Genomic DNA, 17,500 nt, shown 5'->3' on the forward strand with positions numbered 1-17,500 from the left:
ATGCAAAACAAGAGAGATTTGAAGGATGCATGTATACAAATAATGGTTTTCAAAAAAATAAAATATGTAACAAATCATATTTACAAAATATATATATATATTTAAGTGTTAAAAATGGGAATAGAATTTTAATTTGGTTTAGATCCGGGTTTGGATCTATCATCCCTATAACTTGAGTATGGATGCCGACCTCAGCCTGGCCCGTGACCCGTAACTTTGTTGGAAAGCATCCCTGAAACTATGAGGGCTCCCCTGGTTTTTATCATTACTTTAAGTCTCGTGCCGTCGCGGATTATGCCAAGAAACCATTCTACTTCTTTTAAACCAGGGAACCCCCGGACCTTCGATCCCCTTTAACCGAGAAGAATCTCCTGAGATCGATCCATGGAGGCAGAGCAAGCCAAGGTCTTCTCTCCCCTTCTTCATCTCTCTCGAATCAATCGTTCTTTCTTGAACCTTGAGATCGATCTATTTGTTTTCTAGATTCTACTTCGACGTTTTTCTGAGTTTGGCTTTGAAATCACGCGTTCTTCACTTGTATTTATGAGTTATAGGGTAGAGAAACGAGCTACGGTTGTGCTGCTGCTAAAATCTAGAAGAATCGACAGATTGATGGGAATCTTTAGGGTATTTTTGCTTACTTTCTGGATAGACATTATTTGATTTTAACTTAGTTTCTGGCTGAGATATTCATGTTAGAAGGAAGGTGGGCTGAGCAATCAAATTGAGCCCATAGTCTGCTGCTGCTGCTAGTTTATGATAACAAATAACCCCTGCATAGAGAACTTGATGATATCTTGGTGGATGCAAGCAAGGATCTCTGTTCATTTTCTTGGTGGCATGTTTGGCCCCGTCCAGTTTTTCTTGCCCAGTCAATAAAATCATTTTTTTTACTTCCATATACATTTGAGCCTCCACGTGACTCAGAAGTTTTAAACCGTGTGTTGCTCTTAGGAGTGTTAATTTGATAATTCTCAAATGCAAACAGGGCATCTTATGTCACTTTTAACTTTCATTGGTAAACCTCTGTCAGATTTGCATTTATATTTTGAATGTTTATTGTGATGTCTGTGCATTGGTGTAATTACTCATGGTTCCTTGATTCTTTGAGAATATCTAATGATTGTAACTTCCTATTGGATTGCTTTCAGGCCAAACTTTTGGCTGTGGCAGAAGAACTTGGTCATGAGATACGCATATTCACAAACTCAGCAAATTCTGCAGCATCGAAAGAAATATCTGCTTCTTCAAGTGGTATCTACCTTTTTTAGTATCATATTCAAACCTTGTATAGTGTTTGTTCCAGTTTTTCCCCAGATAGAGTCATATCTGATTTGAAAGAATCAAAACTATCTTGTGCATTTTGGAGCCGGTGAATTGTTTTTGCATCATGTCTGTGGGAATATGTTTTCAACTGTTTTTCATTTTATTATAAGGGATATCATATTATTAACAATTTTAAGAATTGCACCTTTACATTGTGTGCATGATATTAACTGTTGATTGTCTGTGCAGAGGAACCGGACCATTTCTATGATCTTACTCCTGAAGATTATTATCGAATCATGTCAGACAGAATACGAGGTAATGTTGACACTGAAAGGTTACTTTGGCTGTAATTTGGCGCTAGATTTCTACTCTAAGCAGTAGTTTTGAAGTTTTCATAATCTACTGAATTTGGCTTGTCTTTATGGATTAGAACATGATGCTACAATCCATAATTTTTCTTAGGACTCTTTAGCACTATCTCTGTACTGCTTGCATATTGGAAATCAATTTTGTTTTTGCTCATTTAGTTCTACCATCTTCAATATATGGTGTTCATGGTAAAAAAAACTTTGAACAGCCCAATCCCAAATTCTAAAGACCCGTAAAATGCGGGAAGCAGAGGCAGCAGCCCGCAGGGCAAGGATCACTAAGGTACTTGTCCATACAAGGACTTGTAAAAGATGAGTATCCCAATTATATTTCTTCTTTCTTTCTTTGTCAATTAACACTAGCTTATACTGCCTAACTTTTGTCATATTTTCCTGAAATTTATATTGCTTCTCCAGCTCATTTCTGCATGTGCCTTTTGTTTCCCAGGATTTTGTATCTCTTAAAACATAAATACACCCTTATTAATAAAAAGGGCTAGCTTTATAAATGGCATCCTCGTCAACATAATCATGCACTGGAAATCGAGACTTTGTATTCAAGATGATTTCAGATGTTTAGCCCTTGAATAATGAGTCTTGTTAAGAAAAGTGCTGGTGGACTGAAGTATTCGATATGGAATATCAAGTTTATATAACAACTTTAATTGCTCGGTATGAGGATGAAAATGAACAAAGGGACCTTTGGAGCCAATGCCAGGTGAATATTTTTAGTGAAGTTGCTCAATCCTACTTATTGGAGAAGTGAAACAGATGACTGATTTAATAGAACATAACAACAAAAGGAGAATGAATTTTAAGAATACGATCACAGAACAGTTGTGAACTCTGAGGAAGATTCATTTGAATCAAAAGTCTTGAATATGTCTTATATTTATGAAGCTACTTATTTTCTATCTTCATACTCATTGTAGATTGTCAGAAACATAATTTGAGATGGAGAACAATTAAAGAGGAAGTGTTTTGAATGGAAGATCAATGTCTTTAGCATCAATAGATACCGCAACAATCACCCCCACTCTACATGCCTTCGGGACTTCTGAATGATTTTGAAGCATGGAGCAAAGCTATCTAAATCAATTACTAGGTTTGCATACAGCCTTCGTATGCCTCATGTGAACTTGAAATTTGTTGCGATTCATATAAAAATGCATCAGAATCGAGTTTTGCTATTTCTAGATGGCAGTAACAAACAACTCTCTGTAGATTAATTTTATGAGATGGGGATTATTGAAATAAGTGACATCACTAGGGCTAATATGTTTGTTCCACTTGATAATGATGGAGGCGTATAAATTGTGCTTTTTAGAAATTTTTTTACAAGAAAAGTTTTCCACTATTTGTAAGTGTATCTTTTCTATATATCCTCTCAAAAATGCTTATTTGCATGTTTGTTGCTTGAAAACTCGAAATTCCATTTATATCACAAAATGACGAAAAACATGCAAATTTGCACTTCTAGTTAACTTGTGTGCAGTTCTACTTAACTTCAATGCAATGATGGTTCGAAACTTAATGGTAAGTGGCTATTTGACTATTTTACCCTTCAATAATTAGAGAGTTTTTCCCCTACTAATGATGTCAATATAGGCTATAAGAAAATATGATGCCGCCTTTGGCCCCCGCTTTACTTGCAGACTCCACTATGACACCTTCAACATTAGCAGCCTTCAATCGACACTTGCAACATTGGGGGCCTCCTTTGTGTGATTGAGCTTGATTTTGACTTGGCTGGCTACTCCGACTCCCTTTCTCCCTCAGTTCGGGCCCTCTCTTTCGTTGAGTCCCTCAACCTTGCCAGCAACTGCCTTGCCGGCCTTGCACCCCCGACCATTCCCTACCGGTCTCGCCCATGTCTCCATCATCATCCTCTCTCACGATGCCTCCTCCAATGAGATCCCCATCCTTGCCCTTTGCCTCTGCCCTCAAGGAACTCTATAACAACTTCCTCTTCGACCTGAGCTCACCATGCTCCACAGCGTTCCTTGCTCCAGTGGTCGGAGCTCCAATTGAACAACCTCACTAGCAAGATCTTAGGTCTAGGACCCTTCCGAAATCTCTACTTCTTCAGTGCTAGTGATGAGAACCTCTCTGATGGGCTCTTGGTTGAAAAATTGCCAGCATAAATGGTGAAGATCTTGCTAGAGCAATCATTTGGAGGGCTATGTCTTGGTGGTGGTGGTGGTGTTGGTGCTCCAGGAGATGGATCTTAGCCACAAGGCACTGTGGGGTCAGTGATGAGGTCTGCATTTGAGCACACCTATTGCTGGAGCAGCTAAGCCTAGCCTACAACTGATTCGAGTTGGTTCAACATCTAGGGGATAGCAGTCTGGAAAGCTAGCTCTTCGTGCTGGACTGACCACAACCAATTTGGTTAAATAGTTTTTTCCCCACTTATCTAGTGATGTGGATTGTATAGAAGTCATGTTGCACCAATAATTATGTTTTAGACCATGTTAATTAACTAAATAGATCATATGCTAATGGCAAGGCAGATTTGCAAATTTGGACCATTTGGCAGATTTCCTTCTAGATGGTGGACTTGGTTTGCCAATGTGTAATTTATGATTTTTCAAATTAATTTTCTTTCTATTTATGTTTGTGTAGGCTGTAATTAGGGTTCGCTTCCCTGATAATTACATTCTTGAGGCAAAGTTTCAGCCATCGGAGAAAATTGAAAGCTTGATGCATCTTCTCATGAAAGTTGTTGCTCGACCAGACCTGCCATTCTATTTATGTAAGCACTATCTGATTTAGTTACATAGATAAACAAATGTAAAACAATTTGTCATTGTATGAAGACATATTCAATGTCAGTATATTTTTTTTCCTCATTCGTGAATAATCACTAAAATTTTCTTTATGATATTTTAATACTCTTTCATATTGAAGTGAAATTCATTTGTATTTATAAAATTTTAGGTTATTACCCTTGAAATAGATACTGAACTTTGCAAGTATATGATGTAATAAGATTTTTTCATATTTATCCATTGAAAAAAATAAAGGAACTAAAATCCTTAATTTGAAACGAAGCCCGCATGGTGGGCCATATGGCTGTTTTTTTGCCTCTTTCTCAAAAATTAATGCCGAGTTATTCTTTATAATATACTGAATCCTCCTCATGAACTTTTGTTACTTTTGATTATTCGTTGATGATTTACTAAAGATTGTTGAGCAATATCAATACGAGCTTCAATGTGAAGTTAGTCTAGTAGGTTTACTGAATCTTTTTCATTTTCCTTTTAAACATGCAGAATCATTCACTTGCTTTTTGTAAGATACATTTTCTAGTTCCTCTAAAGCATTTTTAGTCATTCACCTAAAATGTAAATTCTCAGGTTCTACGTTCTTGTCTTTGACAACTATTACGAAAAGCTAGATACATGAATAACTAATATAAAGAAAAATCTTTTTCTTTTTATCAACTTTCATACCCACTACCACCAACTTCTTAATGTAGCTGCTTATCCTCCTTCCATTTATCATGCTAAATAAAGAACTAATTGTCTTATGTACATTTTTTAGCATATCATCTTAGATCTTTGTTTTCACAAAAAATTATTTTTTCCCCTCCACAATTAGCTATACTTTCTTTATAATCCTTTTCCATCTTCTCCTTTTCTGTACTCTTTACCTGCTCATTGTTCAAATCAATTTGGTTGACAGCCACCAAAATTTTAGAAAGGCTGTTGATTTATAACTGTTAGTTGGCCGGGCTCAGAGGAGGTTATCCCTAATGCATGAATAGCTTGAACCGGCCAAGACAAGCCCATTACCATACTGGTATGTTGAACCAATCCCCATACCAAGCGCACTGATTCTGTACCAAGTTGGTACTGGTATAAGGTCTGGTACCAAGATTGCTAGCCTTGTTAACAACTTTATCAAAACTTGAAGATAGATAGTGATGTACTTTTAAATGATTGTCTCTGAGTTGTCATGTTATATTTGTGGTTCAACTATGATTTAAATTATGCATTTTATGTTTGAAAAATTATTGATTGTAATGGATGTCTGCATGAATAACTTGGAATCAGAGAAATCCGATCATTTTTATCTTCTAGTTGGGTTATGCTTACATGTTCACATAGATAATTAAATGACTATTCATGTCTATGCATGCATAAAATCACTGTATTTGTCTCTCTGCAGATACCACTCCTCCAAAGGAGCGAATCAAAGACACTTCAAAGGATTTCTATTCAGCTGGCTTTGCTCCTGGAGCTATAGTTTACTTTTCTTTTGACCTGCCAAAAGGTTTACTCTTTTTACTTAAATGGTGAATCAATTATCAACAGTCCATTATGTTTTAGTGCAACCAATTTTGTCAAACTTTGTTGCATAAGTGGTTTCCTGTTTACATATATGAGACTAGGCTTTGGGTGTAGCAGGTGTAGCTGGGTGGCCTCAGACTGGTCTGTGAGCACCTGAACCCCTGCCATAGTTCGGGAAGCTGCTTAGCTTATAGCCTTGCACTATGATGTACTTGTGATAATGTGTAGTGTATTATTCAAGGAACTTTGGTCATATTAGAATAGTATGTGGTTTGTGTGTGCAAATAAGCTCCTTTTCTTCATATGTTATATTCAATGTCTTGTTTTATAGTCAAAAAATATAGGTTCAAGTTAGTCAAATCTTCTATAAGTATATCCTTGTAAAGAATAAACTCGCTCTCTCTCTTTCAATAATCGGAAACTCTTATTGTTTCAAGCATTTAACTCTAGTAGCTATTTGCATTACCTACCTCTATGTTTGTCACTTTATTCCAAAATTCCAAGATAAAAGGGCGGCCTAGTGCACAAGGCTCTTGCCATTGTGGGGTCTGGAGAGGGTCAAATTTATGCAGCCTTACCTCTGCATATAGAGAGGCTATTTCTGTGTTTCAAACTCGGGACTTCCAGGTTACAATGGAGCAACCTTACCATTACACTAGGGCTTACCCTTATTCCCGAATTCCTAAGATAGCATCAAAATCTGATAATCATGCAAATTTTGTAGGTGATTTTAATTACCCATATGATCACACTTACCCATGTAATATATGTGTAGTTTCTTTGTCTTAGGCTTAACATTTAACTATAGAAAGTCCAAACCAGATGATGATAGCATTCGTTAATTCCTTAAAATCTGATAATCATACAAATTTGTAGGTGATTGTAATTACCAGTTTGATCACACTTACCCATGTAAGATATATTTAGCTTCTTTGTCCGAAATAGGCTATTTAACATTTAACTATAAAAAGTCCAAACTAGATGATGTTTTGGGTTGTTGACTTGGCACCATGCTTCTTGTTCTACTAGCTTATCTGATTATAATTATAAAAAGCTTCATGTTGTTGCTGTTACTCTTAATTTTATTACCTCCAACTAAGATAAAAAGATCAATAAATTTGACCTATTATTACACTTCGTAGAGCATTTCTTTTAACTAGATATTCACATTTTTAAGTAATACCAGTTTTAATGGTAATTATGAAGTTAAGACAGGATCTTGCTGCCTTTTTATAATTTATTTCATATAGTACTTCCCATGAATCTTATGCATAGTCATCAAATGTTCATCAGATAATTTGCCATGTGTTGTTATGGCAGATAAAGAGTCTAATAGTGCAGTTGCAAAGACAGGGCCTTACCTTCGTGATGATATATTGTCTTTGAATGGATTGGATTTTACTTCTGAAAAGGCGGATCCTGTCACTTCTGAACCAGAACCTCCAGCAGTGGGGACGTCCCCTGCTGTACCTGATCCTCAGCCACCTGAGAAGAAGCCGGCTAAACCAAAGTGGCTTAAATTGTGAAAGATTGAAAGGGTAAGTATCTGATCTCACCTTTTTCATTCATTATTTTAATGAAATGAGATTTGCCGTATTGGAGGGGAACCTATGGATTCGTTTCTCTCAGGAAAAAAAGATGCTGGTTGCTAAAGTCCATTAAGAGCATACTTTAAATTTTATTAAAGATGAAGACTTCATGAAAATGTGATTATTTTGTAGCAATTCATCCAAAGACGATGCACAAGACTGCTTCAATTATATGGAATTCAATTTGTGATCTACTGGATAGTGGCATCTCCACTGCTTGGTCTAGTTTGATTAGACGGAGACAATATTGAGCCTGGTGGCATGGATCTTAAATTACATTATTTAGGAATGATATTGGGGTTGGGCCTTAGAGCAATGTTAAGGTTGCTCCAAACTAATCTGGGTTTATGGGTTCGAAAAATGGAAACAGCCTCTTTGCACACCCATACCCTGCAATATTAGGAGCCTTGTGCGCTAGGGTGCCTTTTTTTTTTTAAGAAATGCGATGAATAAAAAGATGCATAGAGAAGAAAAGGAATCTGCCAATGTCTTAAATAGAAAAGGAAAAAACATATAATAGTCATATAATAGCAATAACATTAAGAGTGTCAATGAGGGAACAAGTTTCAGTAATTGTGGTGAGATTGCACTGGTGATATTATTTGTGGTGTTTCCAGGCAAGGGTTGGATTTCAGCCCTTGTTTTTTTCCACGCATACTTCAGATCTACTACATTAAATGTTGTTGTGTATTGGGTTATGCCCACATTCAAGTAAAATATGTTTGACTGATCAATTAATAAAATTTAATAATATTCTGCTTCTTTTTTTCCCCTTTGCTAATTCTAGGGGGTATTCACCAATGGACTATTGGGTGTTTTGGAGCCTTATCTTATCAGGGTAGTTTGATGGGATCCACCCATAAATTGAAATCATATCCCCTGTAGAGTTCCATATCAATCATCTAGGGATGCTTCCTGGCCCTTGTGATTAAGGATATCATTGAGACAACATTCTAGACTTCTAGAGAATGAAGTGGTGTAGAACTAATTTGTTGCTATGGTGAAGTATAATGAAGTCCTTATGAGGAGTGCAATAGTGATAAACTGACGGGTGTCTAGATTCCTGAAAGTGAGAAGAAAGGAGTGAGAAGTCGTGAAGATGTGCTGGAATTTGTATGAATGGTGTACCATTAATAAATAGGATAAAGCTTATTGTTTTTTAAAGTTATGGGTGACAATGAGATTGGAAATGTGTGGTCAAAATAGTTGGGAGCTAAGCATTTATACAAGCCTGTTTAGTGGAGATGTGGATGTTGGATGAGAGTGAACCTTTAAAGAAAACAAGGTCAGAAACTATTACATTGTAGGAAAGCAGGACTTTAATGCTATAATTAAAGCACTATGGATGCAAAGATTTTTATGGAGACTTTCCTTTTTTTCCATGGGGGCTGGGGCTGGGGGCGGGCAGTCGGGTTGTTGCAGAGTGAGTAGATGGAAGTTTGTGAAAAAGATTTACAGTACTAGTTTCCATGGTGCTACACTGTAAGCAAGCTCACAAAGAATTTTTCATGGGATGTGCTTCACTCCAGCATTATATCTTTGTTTTGTTTAATGTTGTATGGATGGAATGTGTAATTTAATTAGGTGTGTCAATGAGCTATATTGTAAACAATCCTTAGTTGAAATTTTCACATTGTGCGTGCTTCACAATGATGTCATTGTAACCATTTCTTTGCTACTTTTTGGGGGTGTGTTTGTGCAGTGAGGTGATCCTGGATGTGACGAGGAATTGATTTAACTGTGACTGATGTAGAGTTGGTTCCAAAAGGTATGGTTAGTTAAACTTTGCATTCCTTGCATGAAGAAAATCATATGACACAGAAAATAATATAATGATTTTGTCTTGTTCTATAGGTAACAAAGAATTGGTACTTCAGGGCAATGTATATTAAGAGATGATAAAAATCAAGGTATATTACGGAGTTTCCATCTAAATTCACCGTCATGGGTGGTGCTGCACTTAAACAAGTTCAGGAGGAACTTTTGCAGGGTGCTTGCTTCAGAATAATGTTACAACATGACTCATTTAATGTTGTATGGATGAACTGTAATTTTACAAGAAGATGTCTTAGGACTTAATCTGTTCCTAGTGGAAAATGCTTCTCCTTGTCATTTTGTTCCTATGCCGATATTATGCAAGCTAGATTCTCAAGGATACTGAATCTTTTAACATGTTTCACTAGTTATTGTGCTAAAAAATGTTCAAATGTTGAAAATAAAGCAAAAATATTTGAAATCCTGTCAGAGAATGAGAATAAGTGTGGATTATGTGCACATATTGGATCTCAGCATTTGAAAAGGATGATTTTTAAGGATTTTCATTGTTTATGCTATCTCCTTGTACCGTTGTTTTTTTTTTTTCCTTTTCTTGATTTGTTTTTAAACCTTACATTCGGCTGTTTTTTCATGGCCCCTTGTTTGATATGAACTCTCCTTAAAAGCAAGCTGAATGCACTCATTGAAGACCAATCTCTTTATTGTCTCGTTGTTCGCAATTCTTTTACCTTGTTATAAGCAGTTCATAACTTGAATCTATTGAACATTTTCTGCAGTTTGATGTTTAGTTACCTTTAAATGATTCCTGATGGTTAGTCACCCAGCAAGCTTGTCGGGTCTATGTGATGCTGGCGTGTTGCGATTGAACTAATCTTTGTTTTACATCAATTCTACTAGGTTGCATCAATCTGCCCCTGCACGCTGGCAGGAGGAACTTCTTGCATGGCAGATGCATTACTCAAATTAGAATGGCAGATGCATGCAACATGAAACATTAATGTCGCAGGTGGGCATTCACATTGATACTTGATTTACTTTGACTGACATAAATGAACTATTCAAATTAAACTAAAATGGACAGGGACAAAATCATTTCCAATTGGTCTCAGCTTCATTTCTTGAATACTTATGAGCTTGCAAAGATGTGATTCGGCCTGAGCTGAGCCAACATGCCTCGTATTCTGTTTTTGGGGGCTAGCTTGAATATTCTCAGCATGGCCAACTATCCACAACGTGCTCTAGTTTTAGGTCCAGGTGCACTAGCATCCTTGATTGCACTAGTAACTGGATTGGATATAAAATATGGTTTGTGTTATGTTAGTTGCCAATGCAATGCTTAATATTGGTTGTGAAGTGCATAATTTGTTTATTTCTTGCCATGTAAAACTTGGAAAAAATAATTACAAACTCAACGTAAATAGGCAATATTTTCAACTACAAAATAATCATAAATATATTTCATGATATAAAAAATCATAACCTATGTAGAACAAGGTGGAGAAAAGCTCATCATGTCATGTTGCTCAACACCAACGCCTTCATCGGGTGCATCAGCGAATTGTTGGAGAATCTCATCAGCTAGTGGTGATTCAAAAATCTTTTCTAGCTCATCAAGAGTCGGCAATTGCAGAATATCAGAGTTTGTATCAGGCGCATCAGCGAATTGTTGGAGGATCTTATCAGCTGGTAGTGATTTAAAATTCTCTTGTAGCTCATCAGGAAATGGATACTGTAGTAAGCTATCATGTGACTTACAGGAACAAAACTCCACCTCTTGGTCCAATCCTTCAATGATCTGCTGGATTGGTAATACAAAAGGTTGATACCATATTTCTTGCACCTCCAGCTCTCTGTTTTTCATTGTAGAAACTTCTGTACCACATAATTCTTTGCGAGCACTCGGCCTCAGATAAATCTTTTTTAGCTCATCAGAAGTCGGCAATTGCAAAGCATTAGAGTTTTTATCGAGCGCATCAGCGAATTGTTGGAGGATCTTATCAGCCGGTGGTGATTCAAAATTCTTTTGTAGCTCATCAAGAGATGGATATTGTAGTGAGCTATCATGCGACTTACAAGAACAGAACTCCACCTCTTGGTCCAATCCTTCAGTGATCTGCAGGAGGGTATGGCCAGCTGGCTGAGAAATCATGCTATCCTCGATTGGTACTACAAAAGGTTGATACCATATTTCTTGCACCTCCAGCTCTCTGCTTTCCATTGTAGGAACTTCTGTAGCACACAATTCTTTGCGAGCACTCGGCCTCAGATAAATTTTGCAAACAACCCAGTCATCCAGCTGCCATAGAGGATGAGAGACACAGAGTTAATATAATAATGAAAGATATTTCATTAGCAACTCAACTATTAACAAGAGATGTGTGATATTTATGGAATCATGGCAAATACCTTATTTCGGTCCATCGTCATAGCTGCACCACCACATCTTCTAAGGTTCTGGATGGAGTACTCTTCCATCAACCAGATGCTCTTTTCCTCCTTGCCCAAGAGGGTGCGTTCCATATAGCTGAAGTTTTGTTTGGAGCCAATGACCTGGCCCTCGCTGTTGAGCACCGGCTTCACCGATTGGGCAGATTTCCATCGACCTTGGCCTGCAACCCGAGATGCCCTTGTGCTGGCTTCTGCGTTAGGATGCTTTCGAGTGGTCCAGGTGAAGAAGAACCACTCCGAGTTTCCATTTGCCATGGCCATTTGAGCTGAAGAAAGGAACCCAAGAAAAGGATGACGAGTTAGGAACCTTAATTACAACAAATATAGATAGAGAATAAGAAAAAGAAGAGATTATGGTGTTGATATATATATATATATATATATAATTTGTTTACCAGTAAGGTTGCTGGGGTGGTTTCCATAGACATCGGCTTCTTTGATTATGTCACATGGAAGTGGCTGATGGAGGAGCTTCTCCTTGAGGAAGAAATCCAAGAGCTCCGCATCCGTTGGCTGGAAAATAAATCCAGGTGGCACCATCGTGTATTCTGGCTGTGGTATCAGAATATCAAATAAGAAGGAGTCAGCAAAGGAGACACAGCAAAATCGGAAAAAAGTTGTTACAGCACAATTTTATCTGCCAGGTATGTCGTGTTTGCAAATTAATCCAGATAACTACTGGGACAAGATTCAGTAATTGTATTTGTGGATTTTTCATATCCAATGGCTGGCATACGATAAGAGGATTCTTATAATATGTTATTTTCCGTATCGTTATAGGATTTATTAAAGATTTTATAGGCACGCCCTATCCATATGTCAGAGTTATGTTTTGCATTGTCTGATCAAGAAGTTTGAGAATTCACCGTCTGTTAATTATGTTTATTGATTTTTCTTGTATGTTGACCGGTATCAGATAAGAGCAAAGGAGACAGACAAAAAGTCTAATAGGAGAAGAAGACGACGAAGAAGAAGAAAAGATGGAGAAGAGTACGGCACCTCTATCCTTCTTCTTTTGGCAGCGGGTTCCAATGTAGCACTATCAAATTGTTTCAAATCATCGTGAGCCTTGCGAGCTTTTGGAGTCAAGTAAATCTTGCAGATGACCCAGTCATCCAGCTGCAAGGAAAGGACCAAAGATGCAACGTTAGAACATCCATTCCTACAATCAAGAAAGATACAGAAACAAGAACATTGAGAGTTATATTTAGGATGATATGCACCTTGTTTGTGTCCCTTGTCACACCAGCACTACCTCTCCCTTCAAGGTTTTGCATAGAGAACTCCTCCATCAACCAGATACTTTTGTCTTCGCCACCGTCCCAGTTCTGTTCCATGTAACAGAAACTCTGCTTCGACCCAATGGTGTTATTCTTGGAATCGAGCACTTTCTTGATGCCTTTCGTGGCCTTCCATCGTCCCAGGCCTGCGCGCCGAGATGCACGACTGGTTTCGCTTGCGCCGGAATGCTTCCGAGGGTTAGACGTGAAGAAGAACCACTCATAGTCCTTGTTTGCCATGGGATATTCTACTGAAAGAAACCAAGAAAACCCAAAAAAAGGATTAGAAACCCTAAATCAAGAAAGAAGACAATGGGGAATCGCAAGAAAATTACAGGCCAGGTCCTGGGGGCGGCTTCCATAGACGTCACCCTCCACGATAACGTCGCAGGGAAGAGGCCATTGAAGTAGCTTGTTCTTGAGGTAGGCGATGAGGAGAACCTCGTCGGTCGGTCTGAACAAGTAGCCCGGCGGCAGCATTGTCGTCCCAGCAACCTTTCTTGGAGTCCCAAGATTCTCAGACGAAGATCAGAGGATTGAGGAGCAAAAGATCGCACGAGGGTTTGAGCCAGAGAGGGAGAAGGATCAGGTGAGGAGGAACGACTGACGTCCCAAGTATATATGGGGCACGGGGAGGCAGTGATTGAGATTCTTTCGCAAACTTGAACCCGCGCGCTAACGGTCACATTTTTGCTCGAAAAGGTTGTAATCACTGCCGGAATCGCTCCGGTGGAAGTCTTGGGGACTAGCTTATCTTTAGTAAACCGTTATGTTCCCTGGAAGTCTTGATTTGCCGTAATTCCTTATCCTTGTTGGATTCAACTTCCACGTTCTATATTTGGATTAAATTTGGCCTCGGAAGGCCAAATTTCACGTCGGTTTAGGTCTAGTTTGTTGCTATAAGAGCCCTACTGACTCTGAAGCTTAACCTGAGATTACATTAACCGCCATGCAACCAAAGTCAATATGTTACACCCTTAACCTGAGATTGCTTTGACCCTTTGTTTGCAAATCCTGATAGTTGGGACAAGGTTTAGTAATTATGATTTATGGGTTTTCATGTTTGGATTTGTAGAGTCATGAAAGTGGAGCACTCTGCTTGTATTGGTTGTGCAATCACTTGGGATTAAGCTGCAAAACAAAAATAATACTGTTGCTATTACTTACGTATAGATTGTTCTGCACTTTTACCCAGGGTGTGACCAGGGACTTCCATCTAATTCAGATGTTGATGCATCGACACAACCATCATGCATGCTCATCTGCAGCTTTGACTTTGTCCAATGAGTTGCATCTCCAATAGATCAAGCATCACCATTTGCAAAAAAATTAAAGATGTAGATGGCATCATACAGATGGCTATGTGATTCTAGTCATCATATAAAAACTGAATAGGAGGTGGCAATGCCATCCTGCTACAAAAAAAATTATTTTATGTTGATGGGCATATTTGAAAATTCGGCCATATTTCTATGTAGGATTATCTCCAACCAAATATAGTACTCTTTTTCGAAAGTAATTTTTCTACCAACCAGACATAGTAAAAATTATTTTTCTTTGCAATCATTTTTCTGGATAAATGATTTCCAAACATCGTTAGATTATTATATAACCCGACATACTCCAACCAAAAAAACCTTAGTGGTTTTTCTTTTTAGAAATGAAAAGAGGTTTTGCGTTTGAACCTTGGAGATTTATTTTCAAGCACATGGCATGAATAATTCTTAATAACTTTAAATATACTAGTAAAGTGAACTCATGCAAGAAAAACTTAAGATCAAAATGATCGTCTCAAAAATTGACAAGAATTGTATTCTCAAGGTTGGTTTGGTTGGGAGTAATTTGGTATGAAAAAATAAATCTCATATCAGATTATTATGTTTGGTACAAAAAGAGGATGAGAGAGAGAGCAAACTAAATGATGGGTCACACATCTACTGCACGAGGAGAGGAGGTAAAATAAATACCACCAAAGGGTGGTTTCTCTCCTACATCAGATTACCGAGTGGAGTTAATCTAAAATTGTCGTTGCTAGATGAAAATGTTTCCCTTTTTTCATTAAAGCCCACAAATGCCCTTTTTTAATATTGCCAATCTCACAACAATTCCTCTTGGGGCTTTTTCTATCCAGTCTTGGTGAGAGCCAGGGAACTCGAGATCCTAGAAAACTCAATTGTTCAATGAAAAAAGGTATCAAGTCTCAACTGCCATGAAGTTAGTGTGCACAGGGGCGTGCAACTAGCATTGGGATCAGTTGAAAAGGAAATGATAAGAATTGAAGGGAGGCTAGAAAGGGGCATACGTCTAGATGGCTTGAAACTCTAAAACTTTTGTTACCGTCGCACTGTCATTCAAAGGTGAATAAAGGATGTAGTGCTGGGCTTCAGTAAGCATATAGCATTGGGCTACGGTAGAATGCTAAGTTATGCCTACTCCTAAGGTATAAGCTACTAGTAGATTACAATTAAAATAAGATAAAAAGATGCATTGGATTTATTATCGAAGGCTTTATGTTATAGAATACAATTCTAATATTTATACTAGAATAAATATGAAAAAGTGCAGTAGGCAGAGTGTCTGATCGTCTTGAAGCTCCAATAGGCCTACAAAGATGAAAGATTTATTAGTCTAAGTCAAGAGAGAAGTTAACACTTTAAGAGTATTAATTATTCGACCTTGTATTTGTATTTATGTAACTCTATTAGCCGAAAGTAATAAAAGAATATAGCATTTTACCTGTCTTTTTTGCATGCCCCTCCCAATATAAGCTTTCTATTAATAACTTGAGTATCAGAATTTTTCAGTGTTCGGCCTATCATTTTTATTTTTTATTTTTTACCTTAGGAAGGAGCTTTGTGAAGAGCTACATATATCTGAGTCGAGTTTAGGACAGATTTTTTTTATTATCCATATATGTCCCAGATCAGCTGCAGGTTGGGTAAAACTTGCTTTATTAGAGTTAGGTCAAATCAGATACCTAATTGTTGTGGTTCAAATCTAGCCCAAGGGTGACCACACCGGAGGAGTTGGGGGAGCTGCCGGAGTGTGAAAGAAGACGAGAAGAGCCACCTTCCACGACCGACGGTGTACCTGCACAAAGCTTCACCGTTGTATCCGGTGAGGGCCTTCCGACAATCAAGTTGGAGTGGAGCTTTTTAGGTCCAGCCAAAAGTCCCCATAGGCATTACCTGTTGAGGTTCTTTATAGTCTCGATAGGAGCACTTAGGTAGCGAAGGTACGGCCCATTCCCATCATGAGTTGGAGTGGCGCCCAGCCAGAGCCTGATTATGGCATGGGGTGGAGTCCGTTCTTGGAAACGGTAAGACGTTGATAGCTGTGGCAGGGTATGGCCTGCTCTCATCATGAGAGGGAGTGGCGCGCGGTGGAGTTCGTTCTTGGAAATGGTAAGGCGTTGATAGCCGTGTCAGGGTGTGGTCGGGGTAGCATGTCGTGGAGGTGTCGCAATATACAACCACGTAGGAGGGCGAAGACACGCACATGGGTGCGGCCGTTGGTGAGGCCGAGCTCGTCAAGAGATCATATCAGGTATTTGACGAAGTCGGCTAGACAAGTGTTGAAGTCAGCCTAGCGTCCCAGGTTCCGAGGTGTGTTTGGTGGAGCGCCCCGAGCTCGAAGGCCAGGGCGTATTACCGGAGAGGGCACCCCGAGCTTGGTCGGGGCGAGTCGGTGAATACCGAAGACGCTCCGAACTTGGTCGGCCGAGTCGACGAATATCCGAAATTGAAGGAGCTTTCGGTGAAATTCGAGGTTGGGCTAATTCTGGGTCAGACCGTGGACACGTTCGGTCAGCGTTGGTATCTTATTGGGCCAAAATTGGGTGGCCCCTTTTGTTGTGAACTGTACGATTCATTTTGCACACCCCCCCCCCCCCCCCCCCTTATGGAACGGAGTAACTTACCACCCATAAGCCTATCCATACATCTTTATCTATCAAATCAATCATCTAACATAAAAATAAATGAGAGAGAGTAGTGCAGAGGGCAAATAATGACTGATGATTAGGAGTTTGGAAGTCTGTGGTGCTCAAGATTGACTCTCGAAGCTAAGTGCTATGTTTTATTGGTTGGGGAGATATGTGCGCTTGGGCACTGTTACATAAATTGGTGCATATTGAATCCAATGGCTTGTGGTGATTAAATGACATTAAAATATTATAGAATAATAATGCTTTCTTATAAAATATTATAGAGTTGCTGATTGAAAAGACCGTTTGAGCTCAAGTTTATCATGTTCGTATGAGCCAATTCCTTCAAATATTTTGAATGTGCATGGTTTTGATACATGATTTACATTTCTTGTGTGAGCTAGAACTCTTCATATTTTTTCCTATATAAATACTATTTAAGCAAGATATTAGACCTATTTCATCCCCTTTGGGATTTTAAAATATTGTGACAAAATATAGATTGATGGGTGAAATTTAGTTATAATTTTTTTGAAGCAAAAAAAATGTG

General features: G+C 38.4%; 1 protein-coding gene across 7 annotated transcripts; it reads left to right on the forward strand.

Moving 5' to 3' along the window:
* The first annotated feature begins 177 nt into the window (after positions 1 to 177).
* On the forward strand, positions 178 to 12,689 carry LOC148714101 (plant UBX domain-containing protein 1-like). 7 transcript variants are annotated; one of them, XR_016400305.1, is made up of 11 exons: positions 179 to 405; positions 1,152 to 1,254; positions 1,516 to 1,584; positions 1,847 to 1,920; positions 4,263 to 4,392; positions 5,811 to 5,915; positions 7,253 to 7,470; positions 9,224 to 9,289; positions 9,376 to 9,431; positions 10,195 to 10,303; positions 10,379 to 12,689. XR_016400305.1 is itself a non-coding variant. In XM_088720048.2 (8 exons), exons 1-7 carry the CDS (start codon positions 385 to 387, stop codon positions 7,456 to 7,458), a joined length of 708 nt encoding a protein of 235 aa, XP_088576174.1. In that variant the 5' UTR covers positions 179 to 384; the 3' UTR covers positions 7,459 to 7,470; positions 9,224 to 9,292. The 7 variants fall into 7 exon arrangements, 1 of the variants encoding a protein (XP_088576174.1); XR_016400306.1 differs by having other exon boundaries at positions 10,786 to 12,689; XR_016400307.1 differs by having other exon boundaries at positions 12,662 to 12,689.
* Positions 12,690 to 17,500: the final 4,811 nt, after the last annotated feature.

The sequence above is a fragment of the Phoenix dactylifera genome, chromosome 4, assembly GCF_051530095.1.
Source record: "Phoenix dactylifera cultivar Ajwa chromosome 4, Ajwa_hap1_PhDact_Kaust_v1.1, whole genome shotgun sequence".
Lineage (NCBI taxonomy): Eukaryota > Viridiplantae > Streptophyta > Magnoliopsida > Arecales > Arecaceae > Phoenix > Phoenix dactylifera.

Coding starts and splice junctions, on each gene's coding strand:
- LOC148714101 (XM_088720048.2), top strand. CDS start 385: ATGGAGGCAGAGCAAGCCAAG. Junction 1,921..4,262: donor GCAGGGCAAGGATCACTAAG/GTACTTGTCCAT, acceptor ATGTTTGTGTAG/GCTGTAATTAGGGTTCGCTT. Junction 4,393..5,810: donor AGACCTGCCATTCTATTTAT/GTAAGCACTATC, acceptor GTCTCTCTGCAG/ATACCACTCCTCCAAAGGAG.